The sequence below is a fragment of the Dioscorea cayenensis genome, chromosome 15 (assembly GCF_009730915.1).
Source record: "Dioscorea cayenensis subsp. rotundata cultivar TDr96_F1 chromosome 15, TDr96_F1_v2_PseudoChromosome.rev07_lg8_w22 25.fasta, whole genome shotgun sequence".
Lineage (NCBI taxonomy): Eukaryota > Viridiplantae > Streptophyta > Magnoliopsida > Dioscoreales > Dioscoreaceae > Dioscorea > Dioscorea cayenensis.
In genome coordinates this window covers 16,382,035-16,404,111 of record NC_052485.1, presented here as the reverse complement: position 1 = coordinate 16,404,111, position 22,077 = coordinate 16,382,035, and the positions used below count along the sequence as shown (strand labels likewise).

Below are 22,077 nucleotides of genomic sequence, written 5' to 3'. Positions count from 1 at the left end.
TAGACTTTAGTTAAACAGTTAATCGTTATTTTTAAACACTATATGTATCTCGCTTTAAACATAAAAAGCTTGACGCTATACGCAGAGACTCATGTTGAGTTGAGAACTTTCATTCGAACGATGACAATATGTCTTCCTCGCGACAATGACATATATTTCCCTTTTTGCCCTTGGGATGGAGGGAAAAAAATACCGCCCAATCACATCACGCCTAGTCTAACCTCTACTGCACTACAATCGCACTTTTTGTTTGCCTTTCCGACCGCTGCTTGTTCTTTACATCTTCTACTTCTTCTTCATCGCCTTCGCTTTTGTTCTTCATTTCATTTGGTTTGTACGATTTGGTTTTTCGAATCGATATATTATGGAGAGTTTTTGTGGTATTGCTAGATTCAACGGGGAGGGAAAGAGTGCTAATATTCACGACTCGCACTTCTTGGGAATTGGTGTTAGTCGAGATATGTGAGCTGATGGGGTCTCAAGTTTCTCTTGTCGTTAAGTTCATCACACCGATGGATATAAAAACGGTTTGCTCAATAGAAAACGATGTTGACTTTCCAATGGATGTGTCACGTCCCACTCCATCTTCAAATGTGTCAGTAGTTGATCTTGTCGCCGAGACGTAAAATGTGCCATTGCCGATCCTAATGAAAACGAGGTTTACTCGTAGAAGTTCCTTTTCTTTTAATTATTCCAGGTTGTGCTGGGGTCATTATTGTTTAAATATGTCACCATCGGTTAACATATTCATACTAGTCCTTTACGTTATTAGTTAATTGTTTAAGTATTTAATTTAACGCTTTAACTATTGTCATTATCGCTTAAACATTATATTCCCCGCTTAACATATTGATCTTTTCATTTCGACTGAAGTGTTGGCGGGAATTCGGATTCCGCGAGTGCTCCCATTCATCCCCATGGTGACCCCCGACGGTGTGGGATGTCTTCCTTCCTCGCCGGATCATTCTCAAGTGTTGTCGCTGGATATTGGTCAACGCTTTTGACTGTGTCGAACATTTCGTGGATGTACTTGAAATCATGCAATCAAAAGGAATTTTTGACTTCAAATTCATAAAGAACAAAAACATCGGGTGATCGTGGAATGCGCCGATGGTTGTCGTTGGCGCCTTCATGCATCAAAAGAGTATAACAAAAAAATACTTTTTCGAATCAAGACAATCAACCCGTCACACACTTGCGGTGGTGGCATAGGGTTCAAGGCGTCACATCCAAAAAGCGTCCCAAAAAAATGGGTTAGCGCACGCAGTGATTCGAGGCTCAAGGACCGTCCCTCAGACAAGGCCATCGACATTCGTGAAGGACATGTTGCGGGAACATGGTGTCCACATACCATACAAGCGGGGCTTGGTTGGGAAAAAGAGCATGCCGGGTGGTCCTCGACTGGCAGCTGACATCTCCAGCCTATGATCTGCTTGCTTTTGGTATGTGGATAAGGTGGTCGAGACAAACTCCGCAGCAGTGCGATCGTGGAGAGAGAGCGGTGATCGTTTTTAAACGTGCATTCTTTTCTTTCGATACGTGTATTGTAGGGATTCAAGAGGGCTTGCGGTGCAGTCTGTCTTTCTCGATGGTACCCACCTCCTTGGAAAATATCGGGGTACACTCATCGGGTGCCACGGGAAAAGATGGTAACAATAGTTTTTCCACGTCGCCTTCGGTATAGTCGACAACGAGACCGATGCCAATTGGACTTGGTTCATATCTAAGTTAGGGCGATGCCTTATACGAGGGTGGAGATTATCATGAGATAATTACCTTCGTGTACCTGGACAGGTCCAAGGGCCATGTGAGCGCAATTGCGAGAGTCTTCCTTCTTCGCCACATGCGTCATCGTCTTCGACATTTGGAGGCCAATTTTATGAAAGCCAATGTCGGACTTGGGAAGGCATCGAGGAGGAGTGTCGGTCTATATGCTTCCGCATTGCGTGGGCATCCACGGCTAAAGATTTCGATGATACCGTGAATGAACCGCAGCCATATCACCCGAAGCTCATCACTCGGTTGATTAATAAATCGGATATGGCACATTGGTCGAATTATCTGCTCGGAGATGATCGCTGGGGTGAGATGTATTCGAACGTCGCTGAGTCGCTCAATGCTTGGATCAAGGAAGCTCGCCATTTACGCGGTGACTTTAAAATGGTCGACTCCATAAGGTCTCGCGAATGTTGATTTACACTTAACATTTAGTATTACCCTTTAAACATTCTCAATCTTTTGTTTAATTACACTTTTTCTCGACTTTTAAATATTAATCATTTCGTTTATTTAATTACAATAATGTTTAAACATGTTGACGTAATTATTTAACCATCAACGTCTTTGTTTAACCTTATTTGCCGTGTTCAAGTTGATGCGCATGTTATGTAACCCGGCGTGAGCAAGCGACCAAATGGGAGACCCTACTTATGCCCGACATACATTCGAGGTTAGAGATCATTGTTGAGGACAGACGAAATCTTCGTGTTGGTCGTTGTGTCGATGATCGATACGGGCGATCGACCAATGCAAGAACTCGTGGATCTCGCCATCGAACTTGTTCATGTCGAAGGTGGCAAGTTTATGGTATCCCTTGCAAACATGCTTACGCAGCAATAATGCAGACAGACACCAACGTACATCGATTTATTAGCGGGTACTTCACCGTCGACAATTACAAACCGGCGTACAAGGAAGCTATATTCCCCATATCCGACGATGACAGGGCCTTCGTGACGGAAATCGTGAGCTTTCGCTTTGCGATCACTCGTGACTAGAAGGCAGCCCGGCGGCTCTAGACGAAAGAGGATCGAGTCGCAAGCGTTTGATGTACGCGAGTTACATTGCACCGACGCCAAGGATCCGGTCACAATCGACGATCTTAGCAATGAAAACCGTCGCCGACTAGGCATTGTTAATAAACCGACGATGACAGGGAAACATTGTGTATTTACAACGAATTGAATGTATTTACACGGAGACATTGTTATTTTAAACGGATACACTGTAATTTGAAATATTTCAACCGATGTTTAAACGATATATGGTATATTTAAACAATGAAACGGAAATGTACACAACTACAACGTAAATTAAACAATGAAATGAAACCGAATGAAATTTAACCTCGCCTTTACAATTGAAAAACAAACAAAAATTTACATTGAGATATACAAGTCATGTTCTTCGAAAACAAAAACAATGAATTGAATTGTGTATTGATGGGCAACTTTCCATATTTAGTTAAACAATGAGTGCATTTATTTAAACGAGAGAAAGTGTTATTTTTAAACGGGTACACCGTAATTTGAAATATTTAAAACCGATGTTTAAACGATATATACTATATTTAAACAATGAAAGTGAAATGTACATAATTACAACGTAAATTAAAACAATGAAATAAAAACCGAATGGAATTTAACCCGCTTTACAATTCAAAAACAAACAAAAATTTACATTAAGATATACAAGTCATGTTCTTCGAACACGAAAACAATGAATTGAATTTGTCCAGATTACATTTGAAAACAAAATTGACGATCGATATACAAGACATGTTATTCAAAAATGCAATTTAACCCGCTTGTGACGACCCCTTTGTCATGGACGCCGTGCCGCCTCCCTCCTTAAGTATGCGGGTAACATACCGTATCCGAGGTAAGGAACGCTCTGTCTCGCGGTAGCCGTAACTCTCACCCCACGCTAATTGCTCGATAAAACCGCATGACGTAGGCGACGCAATCGACGCTTCCTTGTTTTTGGCGTGGGGTTTCGGTGTCGTGCACGAGCGGGTACTCTGCCGTCGCCGACTCGCTGAACTCCATATCGACACAAAGGTCGAATAGATTCCGCTGTCGAGATATGCAAGTCGAGATTAGAATACCGATTTAAATACCAAAACTGATATTAATCGGACATAATTAAAGAACTTACCATGTCCAACGCTGTCCTTATCGTACTCCCCGACACGAAGAATAATGCCCCGTATTCTTGTTTATCATTGTCCGGGACGACGACATGGAAGTGGCCATTCATGATTATCGGGAGGATGACACTTTGAACTTCATGCGAGTTGCGCGACGCATCCCCGATCATAGCCATAATTGTGTCATGTGCGTCGTCCCCGCTTTGACATAAACAGCAGCAAGCGGTCCGATGATGGAGGCGCGCTTCTTGTAAGGATATGGCTCTTTGCTCGCCGACTTTTTGTATTATGCATACGAAAAGCGCCCATCACATCATCGCTGACCATCTCCTTCCCCTCAAGCGACATGTATAACCTCGTCAGCAGGTGAGGCCGATGGCTCATTCTTCCACACGACGACAGGTCGAGGTTAAACGATAACAGATATTAGAAGACCATATTGTAAATATTTAAATGATATTATCAATTGTTACATGATATTATATATAATTAAACGGTAAGGTGAAAACTTAAATGATAACATAATGGTATTAAACACTATTAGGTAATAGTTAAACACTATAAGAAACCCTTTAAACAATATCATAAAAACGTTACACTTACTCCGCCCATAGAGCAGCTGAGGAAGATCCTCATCAACTCCTCGCTCAGTATTTGTTAAGACGACTCGAGCCAACCCATTTTTCTTCTTCTTCGAATAAAAGCTTTCGAGCCGTCCGGTCCAATTTTTGATCGCCTTGATCATCTCCTCTCGCTGTTCTGGGTCGGGGTCTTCATCAAGATCTTCCTTCGATGCGGGACGATGGCGACTAGAGATCAACTCGCAGTACACATCCTTACATTGTTGTTCTTGTTGTGGGATTGTGTCCGCTCGATGCTGGGATGACGGCGACAAAGATCAACCGCAGACACTTCCTTACATGGTTCTTGTTGTGGTGGGATTGTGTCCCCGCTTGGGTCTGCGTGATCGCCGGCCACGACCACGGCAACGGATTCGACGATCTTCTCAACCGTGGCCATGACAATGACGATCATTGGGAGACACACCCTTAACTTGTTCTTGACCTTCGTGGATTGTGTCCATCTTTGATGCCGCATCTCGGCACATGGCTCCACCGGTCGACGATTTCATCGAGAAGAGAGTCAACGACCTTCTCAACCGCGCAACGGCCACATCATCTACGATGTCCTCCATCGTCATGGCTATGTCATCAACGGCGCATGCACTCAAGAATAGATCGACCCGCCAATGGTGTTGCTATTGTTTCATCGTCACCGGCGGTGGAGACAGAGGCGATTGTTCTCCTCTTTTTCGCAAGTCTCTTCGAATGTGGACGCCTTTGGAAACGACCTTCCCGATGATGTCGCCGTCGCCAAATTCCGACGCCTCGCTCGTCCGGTGCTTTCAGTCTTTCGAGGGATGGCGCACCGGTCGATGAACGTCCCTTCCGGCGCCCCACACGAGCGACATGCCGAGGAAACTCTGGTCATCAATATCTCGCACGCTCGCATAAGAGTTACGGTGACATCTTCGCCCTAATGTCACCGTGGGTCCTGCCACTACGGAGGGGCTGCCATGGTCGGGGACCGTCGTTGTCGCGGGTAGGGGGTTGTTGCAATCACGGGGTAGGGGAGGGCTTCTCCGGCGTCGAGGAATGCGTGCGCGTGGTGGGCTGGAAGTAGGAGAACGCAGCCCGGTCACAAGCACGATGAGAGGCTCGCCTCTCTCATCCCCGCTTCGAGCAAGTGGTTCCCGGGAGCAATGGCATCCATCCGTCGGTTGGCGCCAACAAATATTTCTTCTTCAAAGATTCACGGAACCATTTCAGAAACTAACATATGTAAACCAAACAATTTCAGCGAGATCATTCATTTTTAAACTATAAAAAAACTATATATTTAAACGTTATAGAATATAATTAAACGGAGAACAAAAATATTTAAACCAAGTATGAATAAGAGTTAAACGGTAAATACTAAAGTTAAACGCTAAATAAAAATGTTTAAACATTAAAGACTTATGTTAAACATTGTCCATGATTTATTACCTCTTTTCCATCGAGCGATGACAAGCTCGTTTCTACCGTCGCTGCTTCCGGTAAGTACTTTCACCGTAGCACGACGATCCTTGGGATCTTGCTGAAACGGACTTTCTTCCCCGCTCCGGTCACTCGTAGAAACCGCGACGTTAAGCGCGACCGAGCAACCCTTAATGTACCCTGTGTTAGTCTTCTTCCCGGCAGCATCTATCTTGCACTCGGGCGGCTTGCTGGAATATCCTCCATAAGCCAGCTGTGCGTCGCCTGCGCCCATGCGTGATCGCCCTCATGGGTCGGTAGATCATCGACGTAATCAACGATCCGCTCGAACCGAGCATGATGTATTTGGGAAGAGGATCTGTCCCCCACGAGGTACACCATCGGAGTTTGACAAAATTATCTTCTTCTCCCTCTCGTCGAACAAGTTGCACCAGAGTGCTCTCGATGGAGTCTCCGTGCTCTCGTAGGTCTTTGATAGATCACCGCCTTTGAACGCCGACCGGTTTTCTTCTTCGAAAGACCATCGCGTCGCCATCGCAACGTGAGACCAAGAACGAGGGCCACATCTTGAGGTCTCGAAACTCGAGCAGCTTTCCCCGATCCACGAATTTATTGGTGCGACCATCGTACCTTTTGCAAAAAGAGAATCAAGAAGGGCCCTCTCTTGGTATATGGCTTCCAGCTCAAATGAAGCCGCAAACGGTGTCCTTCGAATAATCTCCCAGATGTCGAGGGGTCATGTTAACTTTCAATTCAAACTAAGGTCTCCACAACCGTGTCAAATAGCAACGCCCATTAACTAGGGTCGACCGCCATAATCACAAGCTCGCGACAATAACAACACATTCAACATGCAGATGATTGACAAAAGTTTAAGCGGAAATATAAGGTTTTTAAGCGTAGAACTCTCGCTTATTAAACAGAGATATAAAATGTTAAACAGAGACCCATTTTGTTAAACAGAGACGAGAATACTTGAACAGAGACAACAAATTTTAAACTGTAACATCTCATTTCTTAAACGTCAACCTCATTTGTAAAATCGCAACCATATCAAACGAAAGCGGAAATGTACATTATAAATATTACACTAAATCATAACAATCGAAAAAAACTATTTTCGATAGTGTATACATACGAAAATGCAAAACAAAACAAAACCCTAGCCGAGAAATCTCCCTCGCAGACTAACAAAACCCCCAGTAGAAATCCCCTCGCAGACTTCAATATCTTCCAACAAAAAGCAGAGCACAAAAACAAAACCGAAAAAAATCTTTCTTTTAGAATGTAACGCTTAACATAAAACCATACTCAATACCTTAGATTGCAAATCGATGAAATGCCAACTAGTCTAGCGGGGACTTCTCCTTCGAGATACCCGGTGGAAAGGGAAAAGGCGATGAAATGCCAATTACAGGAGGCTTCACGGTAGAGACAACTTCGGAGCAGCTCGAAATGGAAAAGTCAAGACGTGAGTTGAGAAAAAAAGCAATTAAAGCGGCTCCAATAAATTCGCTCTCTGGGGTTACTCCTACGGAAAAACCCCCACTTCCTCTCAAATCGCCGAGATGGTCGCAGCCCACGACTCCCCATGCAAGGGCATTTTCGTCAAAAATTTGAAACTCACTCCGCTCACATCCGTTCTACGGGGTTTGGGGGTTTGAAAAACATAAACTTTAAAAGGAGGGGGTTTTTGGGGATTGCAAAACTAATGGGGTGTTTTTGGCAATTTTACAAACTTAAAGGGTTTTTTTGGCAATTTCCACTTTAAAAGATCATGAATATCTTTTCTTATTGATTTTTTTTAAATAACAAAAACCGAGGCTTTATTTGGCCTCCCATTAGTTAGAATGGAGTCAAGAGGGATGCGATGAAACAAGATAAATTTATTTTAATCATGAACTTTACATATTGTACATTGATCTCTAACTGTTTAGCAAATTTCCTTGAAAACTACCCAATTAACTATTGGGATAAATGAGATTATAGTTGGTCAAATCTTATTGTTACGATGGGATTAAAGTAAGGATAACTCTATCTCAACCCATTTGATCCATTTATTTCATTCCATCTGGCGCTAACCTAAAGAACGCTTTACTAGCAAACTAACAAAATTCATTATTTTTTTATTTTTTTTTAATTTTTTAATTTTAATTTTTATTGTATGTTTCTTTTTGAAATTAAAATTCATAATATATCAAAAAATTTTTACTTCATTGGTATTCTGATTTCTCTTAACTTGGGTGAAATGCGAATTCAACTCTCTGCTCGCATGATAGTTGAATATTATTTCAGTCACTACAAACCCAGTCATGTCTATTGTCTTTTATATAAAAAATTATAATATTATGAAAGTCATTTAATTTATTTTTTAATCAATTAAATAATGACCGGTTGATTGCATCTAAGGGTACATGTGGGAGAGAAATGAAGAAAATATATATTTAATTATGAATTCAAATTTAGGAATTAGACATGTTCAAGACTTGATTTCAAATTCAAAAATACATCTGTATGTGTAAAAAACACAATACAAATATTTACAATGTTGTCCGTGTATTTTGTTTGACTGATCTGTTTTTGGAAGGGCAAGGTATTGGGAACTATATAAAAGTAGACCTTGAACAATTTCTTTAAAACAAAACAAACTAAAACCAAAACAAACATCTATCATTTAAATTAATCCAAAAAATTTCTACATTATATTTTGTAAATAATAATTTTAATAATAATTTTTTTTTTTCTGTGAGGACTGTTTTAAGATAAAAAAAAAAATACAGGAATTATTGACTAGTCCAACGCTATACATGTGCTTGTGATTGAAAAGTCTTGAGTTCGAGCATATCAAATTAGTGAATTACAATTCACTTTGTGAGTCTCATGTAAAAGTTTTGTGGTTGCATTGTGGAGGGTTATCTCTAAAAAATCAATCAAGCTACAGTAACTAGTGCACCTCCATATTCGCTTGGTCAAAAAAATAAATAAATAAATAAATAAAAGAAAATGCCCTAATAACAAATACTATACATTTTTAGCACCTTTAATACATATAATAAAGAATAAACAATGTTTTAAGCGCTAAAAAAAATGAAGCATTCTTAATACATATAATATAACCATAACAATTGTATATGAATTCATACAATTTGGTTCTGTTAAACCTATTTAATCAAATAGCTATTCATTTCGGCTAGATTCTGACACAGCTACCATCTGTACAACCTTTCCCTTCACTTGCGCTTATATATATATATATATACAAAAACATACATATATAATCATTATTGCAAATAAAGAAATTATAAAGGAAAATGAAAATTTATTGTTGTGTCTGTCTGTTACAAATTAGAAATAGGAATTAGTTTGACCAAAAAAAACAAATGTTAAATTAGATAAACAGCAAAACACTGATCCATGATTCCATGAAACAAGAAATTCTCAATATAAACCAAATCATTCATCCCCAAATACCGTTGCTCCAGGCATCCTTGTTCACAATTCTCATTTTCTCAATCCCTAATTTTGATTTCATGAATCCCTCTTCCTGTCTCCTTCTCCTCCTTCACTACCTCTGACCAAGATCCAGAACCCAACTCATTTGGAGGAGATGAAGAGCTACGGCAACGGTGGGATATGGGATTTTGAGGCCAAGATTCTGGTTGACGGTGATGGTGGCGTCATTCTTGGCCTTGATGGCGGCACCACATCCACTGTATGCGTCTGCATGCCTGCCGCTATGCCTGTGGTTGCTGGCTGTCTGCCGGAGCCCCTGCCGATCCTCTCCCGCGCCATTGCTGGTTGCACCAATCACAATTCTATCGGAGGTACGTCCGAATTCTAATCTTTCTCTCTCTCTCTCTCTTTCTTCCAAGAAGAGATGAAAATTTCAAATCTATTATGTGATCAATGTTTGATTGTTATTGCGATTTAAGTGTTTATTATTTATTTATTTATCTATTTGTTTTGGTTTGTATTATGTGGGAGATTCCTGTTTTAGGACATTTGTGACTTGTGGATAATGAGATTGTTTTCCTGCGTGAATTTTAGAGGTTCTTGCCTGGTGGTTTTTTTATCCTTTTTTTTTTTTTAGGGAAAGGTTTGCATGGTTTATTCCTTCTAATAATGCTAATGGAGTTTTGTGATGCATTATTCTGTTTATTCTTGAACATTTTTATTTTCTTTTTAAAAGACAATGAGAATTTGGAGGAGGTAGACGGCATGCATCTAAAGTTTTGTATAAGTTACAGGTGGGTGAAACCCAGAACTGGCAATGGAGACCTTAGTTCACATTAGGTGAGATGATGTTTTTAGCAAATTTGACTTAGAGAGTGAGGGAAAGCCATTTAATTAGTTTTTTATGGTGCTTTGGTTCCTGATGGCATCCTATACAAAGGGCAAGATGAAACTTGATGATTGCTCTGGCAACAATTTGGAATTGATTATAGGTTTTCTTATGTGGCATTTCAACTTTCAAGTTGTTGTAAAATGTTATGTAGTAAAAATTGTTCAACGGAACAATTCAAATGGCTGAGAAAAAGGTGAAGATGGTAAGGATGATATGACTTCCTCTGATTTGCCTGATTGACAACTTATGGAACAAAAGTGTAATCTACTACATTGAAAGAACATGCTTTCTACATAAAAAGATCATTTGTTTTCTCAAACAGCTTGGTGCTTTATTGTGGCTGATGAATTCTCACTCATTGTTAAGACCTTTTCTATGTGGCATACGCATTATTTTGTTTTATTTTATTGGCATATGTCATGCTAGTAGGCTAATACCATATGTGCACAGGATTTACAACAAGGTTCATTTCCCTTTTTTTGGCTGTGTTCTTTTTTACCTATATATAGTTTTTCGATCATATGACTATTCCATATTCAAAACTTCTCCCAAATTTTAGAGCGTCTCCCCTCTTTACTCACAGATTGTCTCCCATCTGCGTACCTTCTCTTCTGCTATGTTTGCACTTTTTTGCTAATGCAATGAAAAACATCTTCTGCTTAGCTCAAAATAGTTGTACAGAAGCCTTTTCTACAGAATAAATCTAACCTTGCTTTAGAGAATGAGCATATATGCTCTTTAGGTAGCTTGATGATGTACATAATCCTTCTCTTAATATTTAAATCAAGACTTAGATTGCGTTAAGTAATTTTCAGTGCTGCCCGGTCTACAGAATGAGGCTTAACAAAGAAAAATTGCTATGCTTACCAACTAGAAAAGGAACTTAATATGCTATCCCTCATCCTACACGGGCATGTAATAAGTTCTACTTATGTTTTAAATCTGCGTGTGGATATATGGTTCTTACATAATAATAATAATCATAACAATAATAATTGATCCTTTAATGAAAAAATTGAGAAGGTTTAACTAGTATAAACAATGAATTATCCTGGCATACAAAGGCACACAAATACCTGGCAGTGCCATTATCATTTCTTTGAATGAGTAGAAGGTATTTCATTAGTCAGTCAACTGAGATTGATAAGATGTGTTCCGCTTGAGTAAACTCAGTTTTCATTGTTAAATGTGAGGCAGAGCTTCTCAATAGAGCTAACCTGAATTCCAATGCATTCTTCTAGCCACTTGCAATTCTATATTTATTGGGAAAGACAAAATTTATACTGTATGAAAATTTACTTAATGGGGAATGCAATCTTGATACTTACATTATTTCTGTTTTCCACAGAAAATGCAGCCAGGGAGACACTAGAGAAGGTTATGGCTCAAGCCCTTTCAGATGCTCATGCTAATCGTTCTGTTGTTCGGGCTGTTTGCCTTGCTGTTTCTGGGGTCAACCACCCTTCTGATCAAGAGCGAATACAAGATTGGCTCAGGTTGATTCTGTAATTTTTGCAAGAGATTACAATCTTATACAAGGCCTTTTCTTAGTTTATATTCCTTATATCTTCTCTTTAAATAGTTAGAATATTACCTAATAGATCAAGGTAAATTAGAAGATTCGCCTATTGCTTTAGTATAATGTGTTATGCTAAAGTTGGTTAACTGCAGTTATTTTTATCATATTTTTTCTTTTGTTGTTTGTGAAGAATCATTTGCTGGCCTGTTTTGCAGTTTTAAAATTTAATAGAATTTTACCATTATATGTATTTGTGTGTGTATTGTATCCCTAAGATTCATTGTAAGAAGAATTTGGCCTTCCTAATCTTCATTTTCTTCAAGAGTTCTGTTGGTTGGGCATTTTTCATGTTAACCAAAATGTCAAAAGGACCAATCTTTCCTGTGGTCTTATTGCTTATTTCACTATTGGAAAAGTATCCAAATTTTGGCCCAGAAAGTAAGATACTCTTGTTCAGTTATGCTTCTCACTATTGTTGTGTATCATTCATTTTTTTTCTTTTTTTTTTAAGTTTAAAGCAATAATTGTAAAATATTCTTTAAGAAATTATTGAAAGTCTGAGCATTACGATATATGCTTGGTCTAGTAATTTATCTTGATTGATATTTTTTTATATTTGTGTTCTTTCTATTGTTTTCCACATTTAGTTATGGCCAAACTAATAAATCATGCTAACTCGTTTATCCCATTCAAAGATATCATGCTTATTGGAGATGATTTAAGTAGAACTTAAATATTTTAGTTAATCTGCACTAGATTTGTAATTTGGTCTGGTTTTGAATCCTGATTTTCCTTTTGTTGGGTTTTACTTTACAGTTGAACCAATTTTGCTTACACTATATGCCTGATTCAGATTTATTTATATCATAGAATACATGAAGTGTTTGTTAGCACTGATTAGCTTCTCCCATTCATCTATTTGGGGGTATTTGTGACTCTTATATAAGATGATTTTGCTTTTGTACTGGTGAGATGCATGAAATTGTGGGAAAGTTTCTTTTGTTTTCTTAGAAGAAATACTGAATCCCCTATATGTTTGAGATTATTGTTTGGTGCAATCACCTATCTATTCTTTTGGCCAGCAAGGTGCATTACAATTTTGCATGCCACACAGGGCTTGGGGTTTTTATAGCTATGTTTGTTGGATTAGAGAAAAAAGATTGGGTCTGCTTAAGAATTTTAACTATGCAGCTTCTTCTTTATATGTAGAATTATTTTACATAATAACGAATAAAAAAAAAGGGAGAAAAAAGAGAAAGGGAAAAAGGTCTAGTTTTTGTGATCTAGCATAAAATCTAAAATATTGGATGCCGGATGCCCATAGTAAAAGCTTACTCAATCCACTTGGCTTCATGTGTATATATATATATAGTTTGGAAGTTTTGGATCCATTAATATATGAAGGCATGATTGTTCATTGTTTGGGCATTTCAAAGAATGAGCGCTTAGCCATGTGGATCGACATTTGCCTTGAAAAATCATGTACTCTGCAGATAGGAACAGATAGATTAACTACTCTCAGCAGCCTTCCCTTTATCATGCATGTACTCTTTGCTCAATCTCTTGTAAGACCACAAATCTTTTAGCTACTAGGCAACTTTTACCTCTTCTTCTTACATTTCTATCAATCATGGTTTCAGTCTCTAGATAGATCATAAGAAATTACTGGAGTTGCTCCAAATAATGCTGAGTATCTGTTCTTAAATGCCATTTTCAGGCAACACTTACCTATGCTGCTATTTTCTTTTTCAGTATCACATATGCCAACCATTGTTGATCCGTTTGCATCTTGCATACAGTATTTACTTTACCTAATTTTACAGCCCAAACCGAAGCTCTCTTCTTATTCTCACTGTCTGAATACAGTGTTAATTACCTTTGAGAGTGTCTTGAGTCTTGACTGACTGGTTTCTTTTATTTGCTGTGAACCTTCCTTAAACGATTTTTCCCCTTTTTATACAATATCTAAGAAGCTTAACAACTAGGTCATAGTTAACTCTTCACTAATAATTTTTCTGTCTTGCTGGTGTATAGGATGTGGTTGTATTTGGTGATTTAGAATTCCCTTCTGTGACAATGTGAGATTGCGTGTCCTAGACATATGGCCACCTTCAAAATTCCATACTGCCTTTGTGCCTATGTGCCTATGCACCTATGCTGGGTACATGTTAGACACTTTGCATGCATATCAAATTATTTTAAATCCTAACTGTAATGTACTTTGTGTGTTAATGTATCTGTATGGATGGGTCTGTCAAAAAACTACAAGAATGAGGAAAGATGTAATGAAATATGTTAATGCATTTTAAAATTTGGGAAGTGGGAAACACGGAGAGGGGGAAGGAGGCTTAAACATTTAGTACATGAAGAATTATGGAAGCTATTGGCATACTGTGGATGGTGATGGAAGTGGAATAGTGTTCTCCTGACATGTTCTTCCACACTTTTCTTTCCATTGCAAGAGTATGTCCAAAAATAATCAGTTATTGTACTAAGTAACTTTCCACCAGCATTTGTGTGTGTGTGTGTGTAGAAATCCTTCATATTATTACAATCAGAAATAAAACTTGAGGAAATGATCTATTTATTGGCTAATTAATTTGTGCTTTTTCTTACTATTTAATCTTCCATTGGATTTAGTGCTATTGCTGTAATTTGTACACGGCACTGAATTAGCAGAACATGATTATAGGGAAGATATTAAATCAGTCGGTTTCAAGCAATCATTGTGTCTGCTTTTTCCTGTATTACCATTTGAGCACATTGACTCCTCCCGATCTGACTTCTCCAATTATTACCCTGTTGTACACTGTCCTTAAATTAAAGAAGTTCACCTCAAAATCGCCATCAAGTATAAATTGAGAATTCCCGCAATATGGAGAGAGATTATCTTCTTTTCAATAATCATCTGTTTACCAGTTTTCAAGATGCCTTATTGGATTGTCCATACATGCAGTAACTCTGTATTTTAAATTTCTTTTATTCATACTGATTTTTTCGGATGGTATGTTTCTACTTTTACTTGCTTCATATTCTAGTTATGAATCTGAATCATTTTGTGAATTTTTTGTCAGAGCTATATTTCCAAGTCATGTCAAGTTACTTGTGGAAAATGATGCTGTTGCAGCTATGGCTAGTGGGACAATGGGGAAGCTCCATGGTTGTGTACTCATTGCTGGTACTGGCACAATAGCTTATGGCTACAATGAAGATGGAAGAAAAGCGCGAGCTGCAGGGGCAGGCCCCATATTGGGGGATTGGGGAAGGTGTGTTTTTCTATTTTTCTAAATGGAATGAATTGCACAGTCAAACACCAATTACCATCATAAATTATTGCGCTCTTGTTCTGTATAGTGGATTAAAATGATTGGATTTGCCTGATAATGTATGATTATATTTTGCCCACTAACACCAAAGGTGTGTTTAAACTATATGTAAATACAAATTTATCTGCACTTTTGTGGAGCTTATAAAATAGTCTCTTGTACACAATTTTAAAATTTTAAGTGATGTAGAAGCTTAAGCATATTGCTTGGTGCAAATTGAAAAGGTCTTTTGGATACATGAGCTTTCTTAGAAATCACAACTGAGGCCAAAGAAAAATTGCCTTGCATGAGGTTTACTTTTCTCATTTAAGTTTCTTATGTTTATGTTTTCTGTAGATACTTAAAATTAAAAACATGAACTCCAGGTAATGACTTTCTAATGCCACATTATCACGACGTGAACACCTTTTAAGTCTGGATAGCATGGATGGCACAGTATAATTATGACTTCACATTTTCTAAATGGTGTTGACTTCACTCGAGCTTTTTGTATATTCCAATATTTTTTTGTCACCACCAATATTAAAGACAACTTGTAATCTATTTCTATCATAGTGAAGGTCAGTCTTCATCTAGACTACATTCATAATTTAAATTCTAACGAGTAGTTTAATTTGCTGATTACTAACAAAGGAAATTTAATTTACCGCCTCCATCAAGTTGAAAATCTTTTTCATAGACACAGGATACAATTTATAAATTTATGAGCATTTTGTCTCTAAGTAAGTTTACAGTTAGATCATTTTGCAATAAGCTTTTATTATAAAAGTTTGCATGGATATTACCTTTTTTATTTATTTATTTATTTACTTGGACATTCTTGACTAAAAAAAAGAGAGAGAATGACTTCTAATGATGTGCTCATGCTTTGATCCTTGAAAGTTTTCGTATTCTTAGTTTTTTTTTTATAATCAATGTTGATTAATTGCACTTTGGTACTCCCTGTGCAGTTAGAAGCATTGTCATCTTTGACATCTCCAAAAATCAATGCGCATTTTAATTTCCATGACAAATACTAGATGTCACTTATTTACCCATGGAGCGACTAAACAGATTTAGTAGTTGCCTACTAGCACAGGCATTAACTGATTGTTTTCATTATAGAATATGTACTGATAAGTGTTGTACATATTATGCAGTGGTTATGGAATTGCTGCACAGGCATTAACAGCAATAGTAAGGGCTCATGATGGTCGGGGCCCTCAAACAAAGCTTACATATAACATTCTAAAGTCACTAGATCTTGCTTCACCAGATGAATTAATCGGGTACTTGTCTCTGTTCATTTATAAATTATAATTGTTAGGCACATCATGTGACTCATATGTTGCCATAAGCGAGAAACATTAATCACATTTGTTATTTGCTAGCATTCAGAATCAGACCTTCACTGACAAATTTCCTTTTACTTAGATGTGATTCTTTTAGAAAAAAATCATTCATGATCATGCATATAGGCTAGTAAGCAACTTGTGAGCAGTTTAGCATTATTAACACTATCGTGTGAAATTAATCCTTTCTTCATAAATGTTGCTGTTATCTTTCCCTTTTCATTTGGAATAGGTGGACCTATGCAGATCCCTCTTGGGCGCGCATTGCAGCACTTGTTCCAGTTGTTGTATCTTCTGCTGAAAATGGTGATGAAGTTGCAAATAAAATTTTACATCATTCAGCGCTTGAGCTTGCTGATAGTGTCAAAGCTGTTGTTCAGAGGCTTAGTTTATGTGGTGAAGGTATGGTCAATATCAGTATGCAGTATTGACTAATTAGCTTCTGTAGTTTCCACCTTGTTGCTTGCCCAGCAGTGTTGCCCACTCTCTTGGGGTTGTTTGCTGGCTCAGATATTCAAGGCTCGAGTGGTTAAAAGATCGAAAATATGTTATTTTGCAAGTCTAACTCCATCACATCTTAGAAACATCATCAAATATGAGTTTTTCTGTAAATAATATGGAGATGAAATGTGCTTTCTGTTGCAGATGGCAAAGGTTCATTTCCTTTGGTTATGGTTGGAGGAGTTCTTGAAGGTAACAAGGGATGGGATATTGGGAAAGAAGTAGTCAAACATATCTCTAAGGTATACCCTGGAGTTCAGCCTATTCAACCAAAGGTGTGTGGAGCTTTAGACTTAATTTCTTATGTTGATATGTGCATTAAAATGATTCTTCCTTCTTAATACAAGATTTTCTGAACATGCATGTGAGATTTTCTTAACAATCATGCTTCTGTTTCTGTTCTATTTTCTTGATGCCACCTCAACATGACCTTGGCACTTCCCGCGGGAGTATATCTTGTCACCTATAGAAAATGAGCGTATCTGTCCTCAGTGTTCTTTTTTCACTCCTGCTGCTGGACTTAAATAAAATGCCTGCTCTTTAGAGATTTTTGCTTTTTTTTTAATTTATTAGGACTTATTATTCATTTTCACCCTTAAAGATCACTAATAGTAGTCCCTTAAGTACAGGTATTTTAATTGTTTTGGCCCTCCACCTAATATGGACTCATGTAAATGTGTCTCATGCTTGGCAACATCAGTTGCTACGGTGGATGGGGAGACCAAAATAAACAACTTCTTGTAGTTCAAAAGCTAAAAGGAGCAATTTTTTTGCAATTTATCCTTTTTACTTTAGGAACTTTAAGGTGCTTAAATTCTTGTTTGATATGGCAACTATGTCTAGTGTTTGAAGATAAAAGAGTAGATAAGTGCTGCTGTTATAGGATGGCATGAAAAATCTAAGATGCACCCCAATTTTCGATGATTATGATTCTTGTACTAGGGAGACAATCAACTTAATTTTAATGATGCACTTTGTGTTAGAGTGATCTTCCCATGTTATGAGGGAGACATTCTTATCTATTTTTCGTTCGAAATAAAAATCTACATGGTGAGTTTACTAAGAATTGGTGTTTAGTGTATCTCATTCCCTGTATTTCTCTTCAGTGGATTTTACGTTTCTTTTGCATGCCAAATTTGTATTCCATTTGCATTGCACTATCTGATTACACAATTCTTATATACAACTTCATAAGAATCACTTTCTTTTTTCCCCAACTTTCACATTAACAGGTGGAACCGGCTGTTGGTGCTGCATTGCTGGCTTGGAATTGTTTCATGGAAGAATTAACCAATTGAGTGGTTTTCTCCCGGGAGATAGAAAAATTCAAGAGTATTGCTCCCAAGTAATGGATGAACCAATACATCAAAACAGATTAAAAGGGGAAATTTTTCTAGGTTACCATCCACGTTTGGGAAGATATGAGATTGACGCTTGGCGCATATTTATCCTTCCATTAGTTTTCTTTTATTTCGGTAATTTTAACCGCCAATTAGTTGCTTGTACAATTTTTAACCTTCTCTCTCTCTCTTTCTCTCTTCCTTTAAGGATATAAAAAACAAGGAAATATACAGAGTCCATTTGTGTACCCGGTTTATCCAATCATACAACCCTGAGACTACAACTCAAAACACAACTAAAACATCACAATTCCTCTCCTTAATAATCATGGAAAAACCAATTTCAGACACAGTTATGAAGTAAATCTCCTGGCCCTTTCCACAAGCCAATTGAAAATTACCTCAAACCCAAACTCAACAATCTCCAGGGTATCACCAATCATCTGATGCCACATGCCATCCACAACTTCCAAACGCTTATCCTGGCTTCCCGCCATACTAAATACCTTCTCAACTGCCGACAAATCACAGACGCTATCATCCCTCCCATGTACCACCAGCAACGCCACCTCCAACTCTTTGCACCTCTTTCCAATCCTCTCACAAACCTTCAACATCTCCAACGCTGTCTTTGCAGGTGGATGCTCGGACTTTTGAGCCTCTGGGCTCCTCCTCACAAGCTCTCTCTTCCATTTTTCCTTGTAACTCTTCTCCACTAATGACTTCGTCAACACCACTCTCCACCTCGGCGCAACCATCGCAGCGGCCGGAAGGAACTTCTCCAATGGCCATATCGGTTTAAACTTCGCTGATACTCCGAACATTGGCCCATTTAGTATTAGACCTTGTCATCACACACACACAAATTTTAGTGGATTTAGGCAGATAAAGGCAAACTTTTGACAAAATTTCCAAGGTATTTGTATGAATCCACATGGATTTATATATGAACTGATATAAATAACAATATGATTATAACAATTCAATTATTATATGTAACAAACCTGTTGTGTCCTAGGCTTGTCATGGCAAACCCAAAAATGTAGATTATTTAGGAAGAGGAAATAAGCTCATACTCTTTCACGAATTGATATATAGAACTCAAAATCATATGTACAAGAACAAGTCAAGCTGATGATTCTTACCAAAGCTCAATATAAACTGATCATAAAAGAGATTCATTCCACTGACCTTTCCATGTATGTTTTTGATTTATTGCAATGAGAGTCGCAATGGCGCCACCAAGGGATTCTCCGTAGAGAAAGGCCGGGAGATGACTGTGAGCTGATCGGGCGGCGTCAAAGTATTGGATGCAATCTTGGATGATTGGGTTGATATCAGAGATGTGGCCACGGCGGCCGTCGGAGTAACCGTGGCCACGGAGGTCGAGAGCAAAGACATGGAACCCAAGCTTGGCAATGGCAACGGCGGTGAGCTGGAAGATCCAGCTGCTCTCCGAGGAGTAACCGTGAATCATGGCAACCAGGCCGATGACTTGAGTTTCCTGTGAGGTTGGTTGCCATGACTGTGTGAAGATCCTCATGTTCTTGTTGTTTGTCATGAATGTTTCTTCATGCTTAACTCTGTGCAGCCTGTAAAACTCATCTTTTGTTAGGTTGCCAAATGGTCCAGTCTTGTTTGCTTGGTGTATTGGATGATGAGCCATAGTTTTTCTTCTTTCGCTTTCTCACTAGATTGATTGAATTTTATGAGAAGGGAAATGGTTTGATTTATATCCATTGGAAGTACCATTGGTTCGTGTCAAGAGTAGCAGATGTGGGATGACTTTTCTTTTATGAGCTGTGGGATTGAATGAGTGTGGAGGTGGCTGCACAAAGAAGTTGAGAAAGCAAAGGGCTTTAACATGGCTCCGAAATGTTGGTTGGTCTTTATTTTATTTTTTTTAAGAAGCTCCGAATCTAATTTATTGGGGGAAAAAAACAAAATACAAGGAAAGAAAAGGAGAGCTGAGATACAAAGAAAATGAAAAGAGGGAACAACAAATAATTAAGACACTTTGAAGTTATTAGTCATAAAAGTTTTCATTATTCATCGAGGAAGATCACGACTCTGGTGGAACAAAGTAATAGTATGAAGGTTGGAACCATGTGTGGCTAGTTTAAGAGCAACAGCCATCTGACTCCTAGGGATCATATGAATCTTAGGATCACTAATAGAAACAGGAAGATTGCGAAAAATGTTAATCCAAGGATCAGATCTCCAAGCATTCTGATAATTCTCAGTATTTATAGCAACAAGAAGATCTGAATAAGAAAGAAAGATATGCCGAATTGTGACATTATTGTTGCCAATGGTGTGTAATGCCACAATTAAAGCTTTAGCTTCTGCATCTAGTCTTGAGCTCACTGGTATATGACTGCTACCTGCCGAACATATGGAGAAATTTGAATTTGAGACACCTCCATCAACAAGGTCCTCAGTCCAAGCAACTGTAAGGAAAAAAATGAAAGGACCTTCAAAGGAGTAGAAATTCTAAAGAAGGAGACATTTACCTGCATAAGGAGAGAAAGAAGAAAAAAATTCCCTGGCATGAGCGACTGTTTTTGATGTAATAATGTTATAATCTGGGGATTCATTTTTGAAAATGTAATTGCCCCTGGCTTTCCAAATAAACCAAGTAGTTAGTGGCTGCACTAACTACTTTAAGAAAAGGAGAATTACAACACTGGGAAGAATATGAAGCCAAATACAAAAGGTAAAGCCATTAGGAAAAGATAAGCACTTCCCCACAATATTACTAACCCAGGCCTAAACAAGTTGCGATTTAGTGCAGTGTTTAATGAATCTGCTCAGCTATCTCATTTTCAAGTCCACAAAAGACACAACAAGAATGGGGACCCAGTTTTAAAGAGTGAAGATAAAATAAGTTTTAATTTTGCCTTTAAGAATCAACCAGATAAAGTGCTTTACTCTAGGGTCAACCTTGAGACTTCAAAGTTTGTCCCAACCACACCGAGGTTCAAAATGAGCAGCATTGTAATTAAGATGAGAATAGACCATAGAAGGAATTCTTTTACTTTGAGCTTTTTGGAACCAAACCCAGTGATTAATCCCTGCCATGTTCTAAAACCACATAGTTCAAATGCTCACTGAAGACGAGATGAAGAGATTGAAGATCCCAGTGAGCATCAAGTATTAAATCCAAAATATGCAGCGAATTCAAATCCAAATATATATTTTAAAAGGTAGGATTAAAAGCAAGAGGGACTTCAAAATACCAAGGGTCAAATCAAAAAAGTAATAGAGGGGTTGAAAGTATTCAACCATAGAAAAAGGATTAATAGCTTTTACAATTTTACATAACCTTCTAAAAAACCAGGAATAGTTAGCAGGAATAGAATTTGTCCAAAAATTAACTTTACCATATTTCTGGTTTACAAGTTGTTTAGTTAATTTTGTCCAAAAATATGGTTGTTTAGTCCAAAAATAGCTTGTGAAAAATGGTCTTGTTGTCTCTTTACTAGATTCTTTCTAGAGGCTATTTCGATAGAAGGTTAATAACTAGTTGTGAATAATCCACTTTTAGTTAAGGTGTAAATATAAAAAGGTCCCTCTATTTTGCATTTTTCGCTATTTTAGTCTCTCTAATATAAAATTCGTCTTTTTGGTCATCGTAATTGCACATTTTTTATCTTTAGTTGTAAAATCCGCCTTTTTGATCCTCGTATTTACACATTTTCATCTTTTTTAATCCCTCTAATTCATCAGTTAAAAGGACCAAAATGGC

At 38.0% G+C, this 22,077-nt stretch overlaps 3 protein-coding genes across 3 annotated transcripts; 1 reads left to right on the top strand and 2 right to left on the bottom strand.

Moving 5' to 3' along the window:
* Positions 1-9,318: 9,318 nt before the first annotated feature.
* Positions 9,319-18,314, top strand: LOC120277505 (N-acetyl-D-glucosamine kinase). Its single transcript, XM_039284368.1, has 7 exons — positions 9,319-9,791; positions 11,661-11,808; positions 14,906-15,097; positions 16,297-16,425; positions 16,721-16,890; positions 17,134-17,264; positions 18,222-18,314. Exons 1-7 carry the CDS (start codon positions 9,575-9,577, stop codon positions 18,285-18,287), a joined length of 1,053 nt encoding a protein of 350 aa, XP_039140302.1. The 5' UTR covers positions 9,319-9,574; the 3' UTR covers positions 18,288-18,314.
* A 183-nt stretch (positions 18,315-18,497) lies between these two features.
* LOC120277506 (caffeoylshikimate esterase-like) lies at positions 18,498-20,163 on the bottom strand. Its single transcript, XM_039284369.1, has 2 exons — positions 19,521-20,163; positions 18,498-19,173 (listed from the first exon to the last, which is right to left on the bottom strand). Exons 1-2 carry the CDS (start codon positions 19,993-19,995, stop codon positions 18,683-18,685), a joined length of 966 nt encoding a protein of 321 aa, XP_039140303.1. The 5' UTR covers positions 19,996-20,163; the 3' UTR covers positions 18,498-18,682.
* Positions 20,164-20,311: 148 nt separating this feature from the next.
* Positions 20,312-21,410, bottom strand: LOC120277739. The gene is made up of 3 exons (XM_039284588.1): positions 21,390-21,410; positions 20,843-20,987; positions 20,312-20,713 (listed from the first exon to the last, which is right to left on the bottom strand). The coding sequence occupies exons 1-3, from the start codon at positions 21,408-21,410 to the stop codon at positions 20,379-20,381; spliced, it is 501 nt and encodes a 166-aa protein (XP_039140522.1). The 3' UTR covers positions 20,312-20,378.
* Between the last annotated feature and the right edge of the window lie 667 nt (positions 21,411-22,077).